The sequence below is a fragment of the Tyto alba genome, unplaced genomic scaffold, assembly GCF_018691265.1.
Source record: "Tyto alba isolate M040663 unplaced genomic scaffold, T.alba_DEE_v4.0 Super-Scaffold_21, whole genome shotgun sequence".
NCBI classification, from domain to species: domain Eukaryota; kingdom Metazoa; phylum Chordata; class Aves; order Strigiformes; family Tytonidae; genus Tyto; species Tyto alba.
The window spans coordinates 14160642-14178638 of record NW_024881295.1 but is presented as its reverse complement, the minus strand read 5'-3'; the positions used below and the strand labels follow the sequence as shown (position 1 = coordinate 14178638).

Below are 17997 nucleotides of genomic sequence, written 5' to 3'. Positions count from 1 at the left end.
GAGGCTTTGAAAAAAATCTGTTGGAGATCTGTTTCCTAGATGATTTCTCTGAGCTCAGATGAGCTATAAAGTTTCAGGAAGAAAATATGTAAAAGGCAGGAATATGACTGCTACTGAATAACTTTTTGACAATTGCTGTCAGTAAGATCATCTGACAAAACAGAAACAAATTAATTTCTTTGGCAAGGCAGTAAATGATTATATCTTCACACATATGACTATTTTTTGTTACTAAAAGCACCATTTGGAAGTATACTCCCACAAACACTAACGGTGTGAGTGCACACACACAATCCTGAGGCATTGAAATTACATACATCGCAAAATAAACATCCCTCTTAAAAGAATCAGTGAGGATGGAATGAAAACCCACCAAAGCAAATGAACTAATTTTGAAATCAGGATGCATTAGTGCTTGGGTCTCTATTGGATTGCAGTGGCCAAATATATATCCATCCAAACACGGTTTATGTAATAGCAGTCATGTAACCTCACTAGAAGTAGTGAAGGAACATTACTACGGTTTTCCCTTCTCTCACCACACATCCCATCCCTTATCTGACTGCATTCTAACCCAGGATTTTGGAAGGCAAACTACATTTAAAGGACACCTCCCAGCAGTATTAAGAACATGGATCTCTACGATTCATTTCACCTTTTGTGTTCCATGCTCCCTCACAATATACAGATCCTCAGTCTGTAGCTTCTTGTAGCTTCTTTACAAGAGCTAAATGTCTAGGTGATTATCTGCATACTCTGGGACATTTTTGCCAGGGCAATATGACATGGACTAGGAGAAGGATGTATGTCAGGTACCTTTGCTTTGTTCTGTTCTCAGGATACAGTCAATCACATTTCTCCAACCTGTAATCCCACCAAAATCCCTTGCTCAGTTTCACAAGAAAGTAATTTTTCTTGTATAGAGACAGTTCATGCTACCATTAGAGGCCAGTATTGCCCTTTACAAATATGCATCTGTGTGGAAATTAGGATGGGGTGAAGAGCATCAAGAGCTCAGTTCCAAATACTCGGTGTAACTACCTGGCTGGGAAGCCAACCTTCCATGGAAAGGGGCAAAATCCTGCTGTCCTCAAAGTGGGAAGCTGATTATTTTTCTTTTAGGAACACTTTCTCATCCTCATGTGTTGCAGAGCTCCTACAGTCATTTTATACATATACATATATTGATGATTCACTATAGCTACCGTCAAGGATGTATTTTTCCTGCTGCTTCAATATACCCAAATATATAGTAAAATGCCTTAGCCAATATGAGAGTGGCTCTTTCCTGCTGAAAGAAGGCAAGGTTATTGCTTTGAAATCCCTCCCATGTAAGGAGGCCATAAGATTTTTCATGGCTCAGAAAAGCAGCAGGAAGAAACCTGGTTTTGCTTCATAAGGAAGTGAACTGCCCCATATCTGTACCATCTCATAATATGACAACTTCTCTCCCGCTCTGAATTCAACACCCTTGGTCAGAGTGCTGGAGATGGCAGGAGGAAAGGGCTGAATTCAAGGTCTTTACCTGCCGCATGGCAGAAAGAGGCTCTGTCCCTCCTGCTTATGTCTACCCCAGACAAGGCCTGCGGATACCTTCCCTGCAGAAGGGCACAAGGGAATATTTCAGAGCTCCCATGTGCAATGCACACAGGTAAGAAAAACTTGCCGTAAATGTGGAAAGACAGATTACAGCAGGAAAAAACAACAACCCAACAAAAACTCACACAGCTACCAGAACTAAGCTGTTGAGGATGTTATTTGTCATCTGCTGTATAACAGAGGATACATTTTGATACAGGCTGGCAATTCCATTTCATTCACTCCTTCTCTTTCCTATTCCACAAGTGTCATTGAAAGTAAGCAGCAAAGTCACCCTCTTCATGAATTTCTCAAACTGAAATGCTCCCCTGAGGATTGTTATCCTGCTGCTGTGTGATCTAGTCTGGAAGCCTGCATGTACCAAATTAAAGAGAACTCTATGAATCAAAGCTGTGAGACTTGATACTGAGATATATAATGAGCACAAGAGCACGTAAAGCCCAGTCCTGCTCCCACAGAAATGAGCAGCAAGGGTCTGATTCTGATTTTGCTTATCCAGCTATAAATCAAGAGCAACTTCACTGAAGCACACATCAGTAAAAAGTGAACAAGCATTCTTTCAGACACTAAATTCCCAACATATCATGCACTGTATTTAGTACAAAACATTGTCCCAGCTTGACTTTGCCTGCAGGGTCACCCCAGGAGAAAATGCTGGGGAAATGTTCAAACTGTGTCTTAAGAGAAAAGTGGCTATGATACAGAGAAGGAGTGAGTTAGCAGAGCTTACTGAGCCCCTGACAACTGCCCATCTGCAGAAAAAAAGAAACAGGGATCCTTCTCAGAGACCAAACTAATCAAGAGTACTTTTCTCCCTCTGCTATACTGCCAGATCCTCCTGAGTCCAGAGCTGGAGGCAGGATTTGATGACCAGATAGCTATTAAGAGATTCCATAAAATTTTATGTGTTTATGAGCTCTTTATTCAAGCTAAATAGTGCAGCTGAATATCCCTTTGTACAGTGAGACTTAAAATAACATAGAGCATCAAGCCAAGCCACGATGTTTTATATCAGCCAAAAGAACTTCACCAGGACTAGTTAGAGTTGCAGTGGCAGGGAAATTAATTAGTTGCAACAGAGTATAACAGAGAAACACTGGTTATTATGGCTTGGGGTGAAAAAAAAAAAAAAAACAAACAGTATTTTTGTTAAGGCATAGTACTCATCACAATGTCAAGGTTGAAGCTATGAGAAAGAAAATTGCCCATTTCTACCAGAGGAACTTACAATTTTGTGATGTTCTTTGTAAATGGGATTGCACCAAAGAACATCATCACTACTGGAGAGAATAATTGCATCCCTATCTTATCACCTCTTTATCTTTTTAATGAGAATTGCCTGGCAGAGCACCATACACTGGGTCACAACTCTGCCCAAAGAGGATTTGTGTTTGTGTAGTGACTGAATATGAATTTGTAGCTTATTATTAGTGGGCGTTATATGGACCACTAAATGAAAAATGGTCCCTGTCCCAATTAACTTTTAAATCACTTACACAACTTTTTTCACAAGCTAAAAGACAGAGTAAGACACAGACTCCTGTCCTGATGCTGCTGTTTGTTTGTTTTTATTTCCCATCCCAGGGCTTTAGGGAGTGTGTCTCTGCTAAGTATTTCTGCAGCTGTTCAAAAGCAATCTTACTGCACAATACAGTATCTGAATAATTGTCTCAGGTGACTATTAAAGTCTACTGCTGCACCATAAAACCATGAGGAGTAATCTTGCACCACAGCAGAAAATACCCAACCGCCAACCCTGCAGAGTGTCGTTCCTGCTAGCAGAGAGCTACCGCAACGGAGTGAAGATTCAGGAAGACAGAAAGAGCACAGGGAAGGCTCTGGACCTTAAATTGTTCCTTTTCTTGCCAACTAAGCAAAAGTTGCTGATTGTTAAATATTGAATTGTCTGTATTCATCCCTAGCCAAGTGAATTCAATGGACTTATATTGGAGAGGACTTTAACCCCTTACACGTGAAATGTTTGTCTTCTCCTTTCCCTCTCTGTCTCTCCTTACAGCCTTTTATATGCTGCAGTAAAGGAACCCCTTTAAAGCCTAATGTATGGTAATACAGTTTAATTGTGGTTGGTTGGCCTGTTGGGGATAAAATGTGCTGGTTCCAAGTCATTTTGCTGACTCTAAACTTGGCTCTGTACAGAGAGCTGGGGGAGGGGAGGTTGCTAATAAAAATAGCTGTGCTGCCTGGGAAGGCTCTGCATACTGCAAAGGTACTGTTGGAGTAGGCCCTATAATTGTAGATAATTGATTTTTTAAAATAATGATGTTTGGCTCACATTGACTACACATTTTGTCTCTTAACCCTTACATAAGAACAACTCACACAGAAATTTAACTCCTAGACAAGCACACTCTGGGCACTCTTTCCTCACTGAGCAGCATGTACTCACTCTGAATTCATTATACAACTTCTTTCAAGCTGTGAGTTGGAGGCAGCTGAATTGCTGAAGGCAGGAATCTCCAGCCTTCATTTCCTGCAGGATGACAACAGACACCCAAAAACTGGGGTGCCTGTTTCCTCTACTCACCTTCTCTGATCTAGTACTTCAGCAGAATCCCACCCACAGTCCTACCACCAGATCAGTGATACACGCCAGTTGACAGGACAGGTGATTACTACTGATCAATATCTTCTTTACATGCAACACTTAAGTTCTTCTTTCCAGATGGTTACTCCTCAAAAATAGCCACCTGCGCAGGAGTGCACCTCTCATCGCCTGCCTTCAGCTCTCATAAGCAGCTCCAAACTGCCAGGCAGAAGCTGCTCTATTAGCTAAACACAGCTCACATCCCACCAGTGATCTATATACAGTGTGTTAAGAAACTCCAATTTTAGATGACTAATAATGAGCACGGGACCTTTTAGCCTATTGACATTCAGCTGTGACATGAATTCAGTTAAGATTAACAGTGACCAAAGGTTCAGACCATCTTAGAGCAGTTCAGTACCCTCACGGAAAAATGAGTTTGCTTCAATCCATAGGGTCTGGTTCTCTCACTGTCTCACATAAATACCTACATCTACACAAGTATAAAAACCTCACAGTTTGATTTGGGAGCACTTTAAAAGTTCACTTCATAACTTTACCTATTTGCCTACAGACATACCAGGTCTGTATGTTTACAGGGATCTCTAATATCCGTAAAGCTTTTCCTCATTTACTTCCAGGAACTTCTTGTCTGCAGAGATACCTTGGCAACTTCTTGCTAGATACTTTTTATCTTCTGTGTCTTCTCAATAGCTCACTCAAACTGTTCATAAGCCTTCTGTGTGCATTTGGAGTGCCACTATAGCAAGAAATCTTCCAGTTTGCTCTCCAGCTTTGTAATTTTCTTGTGCCTCTAGAGCAGAGCAGTAGTGCAATAGCAAGGAAAACCTACTGGACTCTTCTATTAAGGAATAAAATCTCAATGTCTTAAAAATCATTTTACTCTGTATACTTTGTCTGTTCAATCTGTGAAGTGAAACTTGATAACCTTTCTGCTTTTATAATGAATATTTTTTTCCTTCTGCTACTTCAGTGTTATTTTAAAGGATCAGATTTTGTTCTGCAAGCTGTATTTAATAATGCTTAACAAATAACTCTTCTCACTGGATTAGTTTAAAAGTAACTTACTATGGTGTCTGCAAAATCTGTTTTATTGGCATATCTGAGCATTATAATGATACCAACTCTCTCATGACCTTTAATGATATACAGTATCTTGCTTTCCTGATAAAAACAACTGCACAGATTGAATAGCATCACAAAAGCTAAAGTTAATGCCCTCTTCCCTTTAGTACAGCACGGGACTTTAAATACCTCACCACATATGCATTACTGTCAGCTGCAAAGGCGGTTCTGTACTGCAGACTTATTTTCAGAAGTGAGACCATTGCTGCAGTATTCATATGCAGTGAAAGAGGAATCAAGCCAAAAAATGGTCCATGAAGTGCTTATATATAGACCTACTGATGCCCACCAATCCCCTTCTGAGTTGTTCCTCAACTGGGCCATCAAGCTGCGTAGGGCAACAGTCTACAGCTACTTTTCATGCGTTGGAGTATTTTTTATGGTATGTCCACACCCTGAATTTTGATCCCCGTCTTTCACATTCCTTGTAGTAATGGTGTTACTTGATGGAAGACAGTAAGCAACTTTAGAGGATAACCTTTAAATGACCAGTAAATGAGCTTTGTGGGGTTTTTGAATGATGTGTTAATGACGTATAACTGAGCAGACGATCAGCAGGTATGACCACTCTTGTGCTTTGTGGAGACTGTATCCTTTCACCTTCTCTCACTGCTTGTTGGTCACCACCCACTGTGACTGGTCACTTAAATTATACACTACTGTTTCTGTCTCATAAGTGAGCATCTGGAATTCTTAAAAAACTCCAAATTTCAATACTGAGAATCATTGTCCTCCAAACAGTGGCGTGAATAAAAGAGATGGATGGATGGACACAGCTGTTTTGGAATTAGAAGCTCAACCAAAAGGCAGCTTATGCCGGAGAAGCCTTCACTGAGCTATACCCAGCAGGAAGCATTCCTAAATGAAGAAAGATCCTTTCTTGCTGTTTTTGAAGCAGTTCCCTGGAGAAAACAGACAGCAGTTTGAGATCTTCTGAAACAGAAGCATGTGAATCTCAGTGAAATTACATAGGTGTCAACATTTAATATAGCAAAAGTGCTTTCTAACCAGAGGGTGTAGGTTTTAATGGAGTAGCACAAAAACTGACTCCGGTCCATTATACTAAACATTTTTGTAACACTTTCCTTTTGGCATTTAGACAGTATTTCAGATCTTAAGATAAAATATGGACTGAATCTTAGTGCTCATGATTTGTTTTACTCTGCAAATCATTGTTTTATTTCGTGCAGTAGGCATAATTTTTCAATTTTACAAAAAAGCTATTTGGGGAAACAACTAATTTATATTAGCAAAGGGGTGGTGAACAAAAGCTCCAGGTATGTTGAAAATGTACTGTTGGTACCTTCTTTACCACTCTAATTATGGTGAATAAATGGAGCCAGAGCAGGAGACAGTATGGAATAAGGCTGATCAATATATGTCTCTCCCTCACCTTTCCTGCAGTCAAAAGAGAATGACTGTACTTACCTGTCCTTCTTGGCCAGTATCTATTCCTTGTTGGAGGTTAAATGAAAAACTGTATTCCTACTTTTATGCTGACCCTAAATTTGTGTCCTGATTCTACTGTCTCTGGCTATATGGATAGTTCTTCAAGTCAATGGGAAAATTGTCATGAAAAAGGGTTGCTCACATGAATGAGGTTTGAAAGATCAAGCCCTTCATGATCAGAATAACCCTGGGCATCGGGCTGATATGGCATCCCTGATTTACAAGAGTAATCCTATTAGCATCAAAGGGACGATTCACATGAGTAAGGACTGTGAGAATGGGCCCCTCAGGAGCAACTATCACCACAGTTATGTATCTAACCTCACTTAGATCACAGCAGTTTTCAAATGTTCTACAGGCACTTTATGCTGCTACTGAACTTTGAGAAGAAAATAGACCTTGAGCACAAGTTCATTTCTGCTTTACGATGGCCCCAGTTTTGCACTCTACTTACGACACCTCCACACTCTTAAGTGACTCAGGTTCTTCAACAAATATTGGCTTGTCATCTTGTTTCTTTTCCTTTCTTTTTCTTTTCATTTATTTTGTCTTTCCTTTTTATTTTTATTTTATTATTTTCTTATTTTTTCCCCTTTTATCTTATTTTCTCTTATTTATTGATCTTTTTTCTCCTTTCTATTCCCTTATTTTCTTCCTTTTTCCTTTTTTTTTCTTGTTCTCCTTTCCCTTCCTTTCTCATCCACTTCATGTTCTTCTTTTTCTATTTTCTCATTTTTATTTTTTTCTATTCTTCTTTTTTCCCTTTTCTTGTTTTATTTTTATATTTTTTATATTTTTATTTTTTCCATATTTTTTCTTGTTCTTTTTTCTTTTTCCCTTTTTTCTTTTTTTCCTCCTTCCCCCCTCTTTTTTCTCCCTTCTTGCTCTCCTCCCTTCTTGTTCTCCTCCCTTCTTGTTCTCCTCCCTTCATCATGTCTTTTTCTGTACCTTCCTTAGGATTAGGGGAATTCAATGATGGTAGGAAAAAATTAGTAAGGCGCTGACCCCAAAATTCAAAGCATGGAACACATAAACTTTCCCAAGTTCAAAAGAGTTTTTTAAGGTCATATAAACCAATCTAAATTGCCAGAATCTGTAAAACAGAAATGTGAAATTCAGAGAAAATGATGATTTTTCTAGCTGCATTTCTGCTTCTCTTTATATCCTGCCTACAACTATTGAAAATGGCCTTTCTCCTGGCTTTCTGATATTTCCAGAGAACTGCATATAAATCAATTACCAGCTTTTCTTCTCAAGTATAATAATGTGCATTTTGTTTAACTCTGTTAACTAAATAGGTTTACCTTATTTTTAAACTGGCTTTGGATAAGTATTAGAATGTGAAGAAAAGAAAAAAAAAGTGGTAATAGAAAATAATTATAGTTTTATTTCAATAGTACTAATTACACTGTGATTGGGATATGTGTTAGGTGCTGTAAAAAAAATTTCTGAAGATACAATTACTGCCTTAAAGTAAGCTATGAGCTGCAGAAATGCTTCTATTTTTTTTTCAAATATATCCATTCCCTGGGAGGTATCCATGCCCATGTGAGTTGTTTTGTTGACTTCAGTTGAAGAACTGTTTGCTGTGTCCTTAGTGAGAACAAATGTCGTTGAACCCAACTTCTACCATCGTTTAAAATAAGTTCTGATACTGCGGTCCTTGCTCAAACCCCTTCTGCTGTGTTTGATGATTAGTAAGAAAAGTTGCAAAGGTTTTAATATTTAATATTTAATAGGACGTGAAGCACAGAAGTAACATCAATGGACACTGAATATATGTACCTAAGACCAGTTTTTCCATAATGATGCAGCTTTAAAATTTGTATCCCTTTCTGACTGTACACACCTTTAGGATTATTTCTGAAATCCTTTCTGGGCACCTGAGTATATTTATCTCTATCTTCTTCACTCTTGCTTATCATGAGCTGCTCAGTCACAAGCACTGCACTGGTTATGAGGAGCAGTGCTGTGGGAAGAGCATCATTTTCTCTGAAGAAGCAGTGGGAAGCTTGGACACCAAGTTTCCTCCTTCCACCACATCCCAGTGCACCAGAAGTCCATGGCTGGACTGGAAGTTCCTTTATTTTCTGTCACACTTTGCAAAGCAACACAATGCATATTGCTTGGCATAGCAGCAATGTAGCTTGACAATTCAAGCATTTAATTTTTTTTTTTTTTTTTTCCCTTTGGTAAAAGTTCAGATCCACCAAAACAACGCAAGCGACCCAAAGTACTGTGGCTTTTGGTGCTTTGTATTTTTTCAGGTCAGCTTTGGGCCTCCTCGGGAGTTTGTGCAATCGCTGGACGCGGTGTGTCTCTAACGAAACCTCGCCGAGTCACGACGGTTGGTTTCCCTCTGTCTCAAAGTCCAAGGGTGTTCAGAGAGGAGGGCTTTATCTTGCTTGATTTTCCCGGTTCTCCTTCCTTTTCCTCCCAGGTAGCGTTTGCCGCGGCCTAGGGCCTGAACCCCGCCCTTCCCGGGCGCCACAGCGGCCCCACAGGCCGCGGCAGCTCCGCGGGGAGCCGGGGCCGCGACCCGCCTCCGCGCCCGAGGGGGCGAGGCGAGGCGGGGCCGGGCCGGGCGCGGGGGCGGGCGGAGGCGCAGCGGCCGGGGCCGGGAGCAGCGGGGCTTATCGCGGCGTGCGCGTTCTCCGAGGGGACGCGGGCGAGGTGCGTGGGCTCTCCCGCTGCCGGGCGGGAACAGAGGATCCGCCTGCTCCCTCCCCCCCCCACCCCGTCCTCCCGCAGCGGGTTTTTTTCCCTCAGAGGGCGCTGAAGCCTGTCGCCCCACGCAGGCGGCGGCCGCGGGTGGTGGGCGTGTGGGGGGGTGGCGGTCGGCGGGAGCCGCTCCCCGGGGCGGGCGGGCGGGCGCGCTCAGCCGCGGGGCCCGCGCCTTTCGCGGCGGGCGTGTGGAGCGGGGCGCCGGGCCGGGCCTGGCCCGGCGGGGAACAGCAGGGTCGGCAACGCCCCTTCGGAGCGCGCTTTGCGAAGTCGCGTTTTAACCAACCAGCAAAACAAAACAACAACAAAAAAGGGTCGTCCCGGTGCTAATATTGCTGCTTACAGCTGCGCAGCCGGCCGGCGCGGGGGCAGAGTCACGCGTGAGGGGAGCGCCCGCGTTGCCGTGCTCCCGCCGAGGGCACAGAGGGTGACCTACCCGTGCCCACCCGCTTTTAAGACCCGTTACGTGGGGTCTAGACCCGAGCGCTCAGCCAAGCCCGAGCTGTGCATTCGCACCGCAGAGAGGTGTTCGGTCACCTCTGCGGGTCGGGCTGTTCGTAGTCTTACTGAGCATATCCCCTTAAGCCCTGTGCTGGTTTAGTATGTGAGGGTTATTTTTTTTTTTTTTTTCTAATTTTTTTTCTTTTATTCTGTTCTACTGCTCTTAAAACTATGAATTCTTTGGTATACTTCCTCTTCATAGTGAAAGCAAAGCCTGGGCTCTATCAGAGTTTGTAGAGACTGACCCAGCAATTAGGGAAAATGGGTAAGTGTGTAGCTCGAGTGGAAGGAACACAGAGACGTTAGTGAACAGTTTCTCATGTCTTTGTGTACTTCCTGGATGTGTTTTCAGCATGTCTTTAAATTGCAATAGGGAAAAATGCTCTGACGCCGTGGATTTACTTTGTTTTTGTGGTGTGAAACTGCACGCTTCATGCTGTGATGCAAAGTTAAAAATTGCAGTTTCCTTTTGTTGCAATCAATCTTTGCCGAATCGCTGATGATCTTGAGAAGTGCTGTGCTGCAATGTGAGAGGAGGGACAGTTGTACTGAATTTCCCTTAGTCCCTAGACCCAGTGCTTGGCCCAGTGACCCAAGCGCTATTTTGGAAAGCATAAAAGATGGAGCAAAAGTCCATCACCACATCCAGACAGGTCCAGGCAAAGCCAGATTTGTTTCACTTGAGCAAACAGCTGCTTACCTCCACCTTGCCCACCTCCCCGCCAAGGGTGTGCCTTCAGAGCAAGAGTCACCTACTGTTCTTGGCACATCTAGTTTCCCCTGTTTGCCTATAGCTGGCAGTGGCTCTGTGCTGAAAGCGAGATGAGAAATTGTTAGAGCTGTAATCAAGTTAATATTATTATTAACTTTTTTTATTACTCTCATCGAAATTATAGGAAATAAGGAAGTTAGCTATAACAAAAAGTACATTTATTTTGGTCTCAACTGAAGCTAAGATGTACCTGTTTTATGGATTCCTACTCATTAATTGCACGGTTGAAGCTCTGGGTGAAGCAAAAGCCTTGCTCTGTGCAGAGCACAAATTGAATGTTCAAGGGGACATGCTTTTCAGTTTACATGCATTCAGCCCTCATCACATTCTTAACTTTATGGTGCTGATAAAAGGTACCACCTCCATAGAATTGTGGGTTTGATGTGGCCTCATTGGAAAGAGACTTCATTAACTTAAACCTCCCGTGATAAAAGCATAAATAGTTCTATGCTTTTTGTCATTGCAACTTCATCTTTGCCTGTGAATCATGCTAAAAGCAATTTTTAAGAACAACGTCTCAAAGGAGAAAAATGCGTGCTTAGCTCAGTTTGATCACAAGTTATTGCTGGGTGGGAAGATACTGGTTAGTTTGAAAGCTGAAATGGAATTAAAATTGTGTCATTTTACCAAAAAAAAAAAAAAAAGATAGGCAATACTAAGTTTCTTCTTTAAACACTGCAGTATGTGTAGTAAGTCATCACACTCTTTCTATCCTGGTAACTGCTTAGAGAAATGCATTAGTTCAGATGAATTGGTCTAACAGTGGTCTAACTCCTCCTGTTATTTCAAAAGTGTGCTAATTTCTGTGACTAAATTTTGTTTCTGAAATTACATTAAATATTTTGGTGGTTTATATTTTGACAGTTTAATAAGCAGGTATAATGGAAGCAAAATATTAATTGATAATGCAATTTCTCATTGTAAAGTATTATACCATTGTGAAAATAAACTGAGGAAAAATAAATTTGTTTGAAAATAAACTTTTCAAAGTGGTAAAATTATGCTGTCATTGCAGTGATGCTAAAAAAAAGGCTATTCTGACAATCTTCTTGTCAGAACTTTGAATTGCTATGATGTTAGCCTAACTTTAATGTTTTCTAAAGGTTGTCAGCGAGAAGTGGAGAAATGGCTAAAATGACCCAGTTAATTGACAATGAAGTCTTCCGAGCTTATGCTACCTATACAACTATTGTTCTTCTAAAAATGATGCTGATGAGTCTTGTAACAGCATACTTCAGAATCACAAGAAAGGTAAGAAATTGGTAATCCTGGCTGTTAGAATGGATTGAAATTTGTATTTCAATACAGGGATGTCACAGGTGTTTCTTTTCTTTTCAGCTTTCAAATTCTGGTGCTATTCTTTTTCTTCTTCCTCATTCTTCTAGTAATATTCTGAGTGTGGTGTGCTGGTGCTTTGTTGGTCTCAAATGGACGATGTCTTTTACTTAATTATGAGATAATTATGAGACTGTATCTTACAGTTGCATTTGACTTACTCTGCCCTTCTAAAACATTTCTGTTATTTTTAAATAAGAGTTTTTCACAACTGTAATTTCCGCTGTCTTCTGCAGAAGGCTGATGTCCAGGGTACCCAATTTATAAAGCAAATAAAGTGTAATATGGAGCCGTGTTACATGAATAATCAACTAGTAGGGTCAGAAGAGGGGGTATGAAGTGGATTTTTATGCATCTGTAACCCTCTCATACAGTAATACTAAAGCTGTTTACATTCCCTAATTGTTTTAGCCTTCCCATTGCAGGTAGGTCATTATCAAAAAAAAAATAAAAATTCTTTCTAGAATGAGAGGCAGGCTGAAAATTTACATGGATTGATGTATGGGCTAGATAAGTATATGAAAGGTCCACTGAGGTTTACTAAGTAATGCAGAAGCTTCATCTGATCTAGAAGGGAGTGCTCATGGGAAGTGCTGTGTTGTGTTTGCCCTGTTCTTGTCTTCTCTAGGCATCTGCTCATGGTCACTGCTGAAAACACTTGGTCCTGGGCTGAGAGAGCCCTGAGGTTGTCCCATATGACTGCTCTCGTGAGATCTGCTTCTGCAAGATGTCCTGTACTTCAAGGATTTTGTTGCAGTCTTTTTGTTGAAATGCTGCTTTTTGTTCTTGCAGGGTCCAAGAGAACCCAGCTGAACTGTTCCGTTGTTCATGAGGTGCTAATAGCACATCACCTGAGCTACTGCTTGCTTCTAATAGCTCTCTAGGTCTTTGGCACAGCTGAAGATTGAGTATAGTAGAGCACACAGCCTGCCTTGTATGTTCAAAATAGGACCGAGATGTCTCTGTCGTAAACTTTACTTCCTTTTGCTCTTGCAGAAGCACATCGGCTGTACTGGTCCTGTATGTAGAGCTGGTGGAGTCCTGTGTTAATGCTCATACCATGTTATGATCCATATGTATGCAGGTCAGAATAGGGCCTTCATTAGTTTGGAGCACTTGATTTTCTTATGGAAGACAGCGATATTACAAACAGACAATTTAGTAAAGTAATTTTTATTTCATTTTTAATAGTCTTTAAAATGTTAAAAAAAAAAAATGAAGGAAAGAGGTTAGTGGAGCACCAGAAGGTAAAATGTTGCTGTTGCTGATACTTTTAACGTGTTTCCAGAATTTTGAGGCCAAGGATATTTCACAGAAAGGGATCAAGGCTGCCTCAGAAAGCAATCATGTAGCTCTGCTAAAATCAAAAGGTTTACTTGACTTATACCTGCATAGCCTGAATGGTCCACAGAATGCATGTGTTACTACATGTGTCAGCAAGGAGAGATCTACTGCAGTCTGCGCTAACAGAATTAAATGTTGTTTTCAAGTAGTGTCTTACAGTATTTGGAGGTAGCAAGTAGAAATATTTGTACCTAAGGAAAGGGAGAAACTTATTTGGTCGTAAATGAGGATAGGAGTAAGTCTCTTGAACACTACTGCTCTGTAGACTTCTGAAGAAGGAGGGGATCCAAGAGGGCTTTTGGATAATTTGACAAGAATAGTGAAAAATAGACTTAGGTAGTACAAACAGTGGTTCTACCTTCCAGGTCCGTATGCTCCTGCAGTCCACTGGCATTACTTCAAGCTGAGTAACAGTCATCTGCCATGCTTGTCCATCTTGCAAGAAGGCTTTATCTACATGCATAAATTATATTACATTAATTTGTCAGCACACAAGCTACGCATAGGCTAGGCTCAAAAAAACAGTAATGCAGTGAACAATGTGTTTAATTTCGGGTAAGTTATGTGAGGTTATAGAGGCATTAGTGACAAGAGTGACTTTTACAGCAAGCTGCCTTGACTAGAATAAACATTCTGGCTTCTAATGTCTCTTGGGTGTTTATATCTGAAATAGGCATTTGCCAACCCAGAAGATACAGCATCATTTGGAAAAGGCGAGAGTGCTAAAAAATATCTGCGGACTGATCCAGATGTTGAACGTGTACGCAGGTAATGCATAGGAGTCTTTAAGATTTATTTTAAATAGCAGAATAATACTAAATCAAGGAATTAATTTCACCCCATTTTCTTTGGCAAGACTCTGTGTGTTTTGTGTTGCTTTATGTAGTATTCTAATATGTTAATTGGTTTAAATGAACAGACCATTCCATATTCAAATGGTCAGCATGCATACTAAAAATAATAAGTCATTGTCTGGTAGTATCCTGTATGCATAGGAGAATTGGTGAGAAGATTGTAAAATATGACCATAAGTTGATTTAGTATGAAGCAGTGTCCATTAAGTGTAAATCAGTTTACTATATAATTTGAACACCAGTTGCAATAGTTGCATCTTTTCCTGAAATGTAAAGGAAATAACAGTGGAAGAGGAATAAAACTATGTTAAAGTTATGGAACTCCAGAGTTGTAATGAGGGCGATAATCTGGAAAATTGTACAGACTGGGAGTCAAAGCCTGTACTCTTTTTGCTGGATTGAATTGAGGTTAATCACTGATGTGTCAATTGTACAGAAAAGTTGACCAGTCTTCTGGAAGAAGCATCCATTTTTATCTCACAGCAATGGTTCTTAATGGAAGTTTACTGTATTTTCTTTTGCAAGCTTTATGGCAACAGATAATGCCATGTAGATTTAGCATGGCATCTCTTCTATATAAGTGACTGGAATTTGTTCTGTTCATGGGCATAGAAAAGACATTACTTTCTTCAGTGTACTATTTTGGGGAAAAAATTTAAAAAGCTGGAGGATATGTTTCCTTGTAATGATAAATGAGTTCAGAAAGCAGCTGCAAAACAGCACCATGTTCTGCTTCTAGTTGGCTGTGAAATTTGACATAATTAGTAAGGCTTACAGGTTGTTTCAATCAGTAAATTTGGCTGGAAGTATAATTTATCTAAAGAGGTAAAGGGAGCGGGGATGGTTTAGGAAGAGGCGTGAAAGAATACTTCAAGATCTGGAGTTCAGTCTGAACACATTTTTAGTAAATTATATTATGGTTTCAAAATTTCAAACATTTTTCAGCTATTTTAGTGCTTAGTAGTGAAGAAAATGAACCAAAAGCTGTCACACCTGTTAGATGCTCAAAAATAACATTCTTCAAGATGATTGAACTTCATGAAGATTTGATAGAATGTTTCATATATAGGATATTTCATATTTTCTTTATGGAGACTACAAACTGAATTTATGGGATTGGAATAGACCATCTGGGCCATGAAGTCTAGTAGTTGTAGTCACACTCATCCAGTTAATTGATGTTCAGTAGAGAGAGGCTGCAAGAAAATCCAGCTATCTGTTTTCTTCCCTGCTTCTCCTTGCATTCTTGCACACCCAGGTACACTCATATACCTTGTCTAAGTCCCTAATATTACCAAGATCATGGGGAAAAACTAAGAACTTTCATACAGAAGATCAGAAGCTTAAAAATGTGGGGATGTGGTCAGAGAGACCAGAGCAATGTCAGATGAACACACCAAAATCATTTCAGTAGCTGAATCAAGTCCCCACTGCAGAGGAAGCCAACAGTTGTGGCAGGGCCTTCCTTAACAGTAGTGTGCTCTGAAGATGCTGAAAAATAATGAGGCTTGAAGTGGTTTATTTAATGAAATGTAACACTGTAAAACTACTTACTTCTTTCCGCAGAGGCCACCTGAATGACCTTGAAAATATTGTGCCATTTCTTGGCATTGGACTGCTGTATTCTCTTAGTGGCCCTGAACTGTCCACAGCCTTGCTGCATTTCAGGATCTTTGCTGGGGCTAGGATCATTCACACTTTTGCATACTTGATCCCACTTCCCCAGCCTGGCAGAGGTTTATCTTGGGCAGTTGGGTATTCAGTCACCATCTCAATGGCATACAAAGTGCTGAAGACGACGTTGTACCTGTAGCAGAGTCATAGCTTCTGTGTACTGTTCAACATTCCACGCAAACTATCCAGTAGTGTATGTTGATGTATTGAATGAGCCAGCATGAGTTTTCCGTGGTGACTGGAATTAATTTTTTAACAGAGGCTTTTCATTCCTGTTCAGAAATACTTACTTTTGGAGGAAAAAAATCCTTCTCCCTCTATTCCCTGTTCATGGGCTGCATTGCCAGAATATTAGATTGAATGTTCCCTTCGTGATTTGTCAAGTGCTTACGATTCTAAACATGCAATGATGATGTATTGGTAGCATGTGTGGTAATTTTCTACAGATGCACTATTTTTGGCTGTAGTCTAAATCAATAAAGACAAGAGGAAAAAAAAGCGTGTTTGTATTTTTGTTTTCATTTTGACTCTTCTCACTGCAGCCAGCAAATAGCATGTCACTGTGTATCAGGAAGAGATTCCAATCATACAGTTCTTTGAAGAATGCTTACCTTAATAATATGATATAACCAGTAATGCTAGGCTTGTAAAAAATCTTTGATGAAATTGTTGTTTGTATAATCTACTTCGGGATTAAAACCCCCAAACTATTGCAGCTCCATTTCTCTCAGTTGAATAGATTAAAAAGAAAAAAAAAAGTATTTGGGCTCAACTCTGTTTAGTGACACTGGTGAAAATTTTAAGTAATTCTTTCTGTTGAAGTAACTCCAAACGTAGGTTTCATGAAGGGATAAAGTGTAGACCCTTTGTAGAAGACTTTTTCTTTCAAATTTGAATGAATTCAGTATTAAATGAGTGACACTTGGAAATATATATATCAGCTAATTTAGATGTGACTATATAATTAGTTTGTGTGTCATACTGTCATAAATCATAGAATCATAGAATGTTGTGGGTTGGAAGGGACCTTAAAGATCACCTAGTTCCAACCCCCCTGCCATGGGCAGGGACACCTTCCCCCAGCCCAGGGTGCTCCCAGCCCCGTCCAACCTGGCCTTGAACCCTTCCAGGGAGGGGGCAGCCACAGCTTCCTTGGGCAACCTGGGCCAGGGTCTCACCACTCACAGTAAAGAGTTTCTTCCTTATATCTAATCTGAATCTACCCTCTTTCAGTTTAAAACTGTTACTCCTCATCCAATCCCTACACTCCCTGACAAAGAGTCCCTCCTCATCTTTCCTGCAGGCCCCCTTTCAGTACTGGAATGCCTCTAAAGGGTCTCCTGAGGGCTTTCTCTTCTTCAGGCTGAACAATATATTGCTGATAGAAAATTTTGCTCTTTGCTTATATCTTTCTATGATGTGTTTATTTGAAATACTTTCTTTAAAGTCTCTTCCTGGGCTTTTTTGTTTGTTTGTTTTTGTAGCTATGGCTTAAATAACAGAACGAGATTTCAAGGAAAAAGAAAACAAAGTTACCCAGAACAGTCTTTATATCCAGTGTGCTGGTCATTGATAAGTTTTAAATGGTAGAAGTCAGAGCGGAACATGTTTGGTTTACTTTTTTACCCTAGAATCTGTGCTGCTAAGGGATAGCCCAGATTGGAGCTGGAGAGTTCTCTCTGCTGCTTCCATATGCCAAAGGGTTTGCTTTTCTTTTTGTGTGGGAGAAGTAGTTGTAGTACTGCAAGGCATATCACGGGAGGGCCCACCTGTATACCCACAGCTGTGAGATGGAAGTTCATGCACTGTCACGTTAGGCTGTAACTGAGAAGGGTAGCAGGAGGAGTCAGGAAGGGTGCAGACAGACTGTTTCAGTCTGAAGAAGGGAGATTTTTGTTGCAGTTTAAGGATAGTGTTTAAATCATCTCTACTGAACAAAAGGGAATGGTGGGACTTGAAATCAAGAAGTTAGCATTGATTTACCAGAAATTAAATCTAACTAACAAGTGAAATAATGAAGAGCTGGGTCCTCTAGAAGGAGGATGCTTAGGAGG

The 17997-nt window shown here is 40.6% G+C and overlaps 1 protein-coding gene across 1 annotated transcript; it reads left to right on the top strand.

The window, feature by feature from the left end:
- Positions 1 to 9278: 9278 nt before the first annotated feature.
- MGST1 (microsomal glutathione S-transferase 1) lies at positions 9279 to 16461 on the top strand. Its single transcript, XM_042795544.1, has 4 exons — positions 9279 to 9412; positions 11840 to 11987; positions 14089 to 14183; positions 15836 to 16461. Exons 2-4 carry the CDS (start codon positions 11862 to 11864, stop codon positions 16080 to 16082), a joined length of 468 nt encoding a protein of 155 aa, XP_042651478.1. The 5' UTR covers positions 9279 to 9412; positions 11840 to 11861; the 3' UTR covers positions 16083 to 16461.
- Positions 16462 to 17997: the final 1536 nt, after the last annotated feature.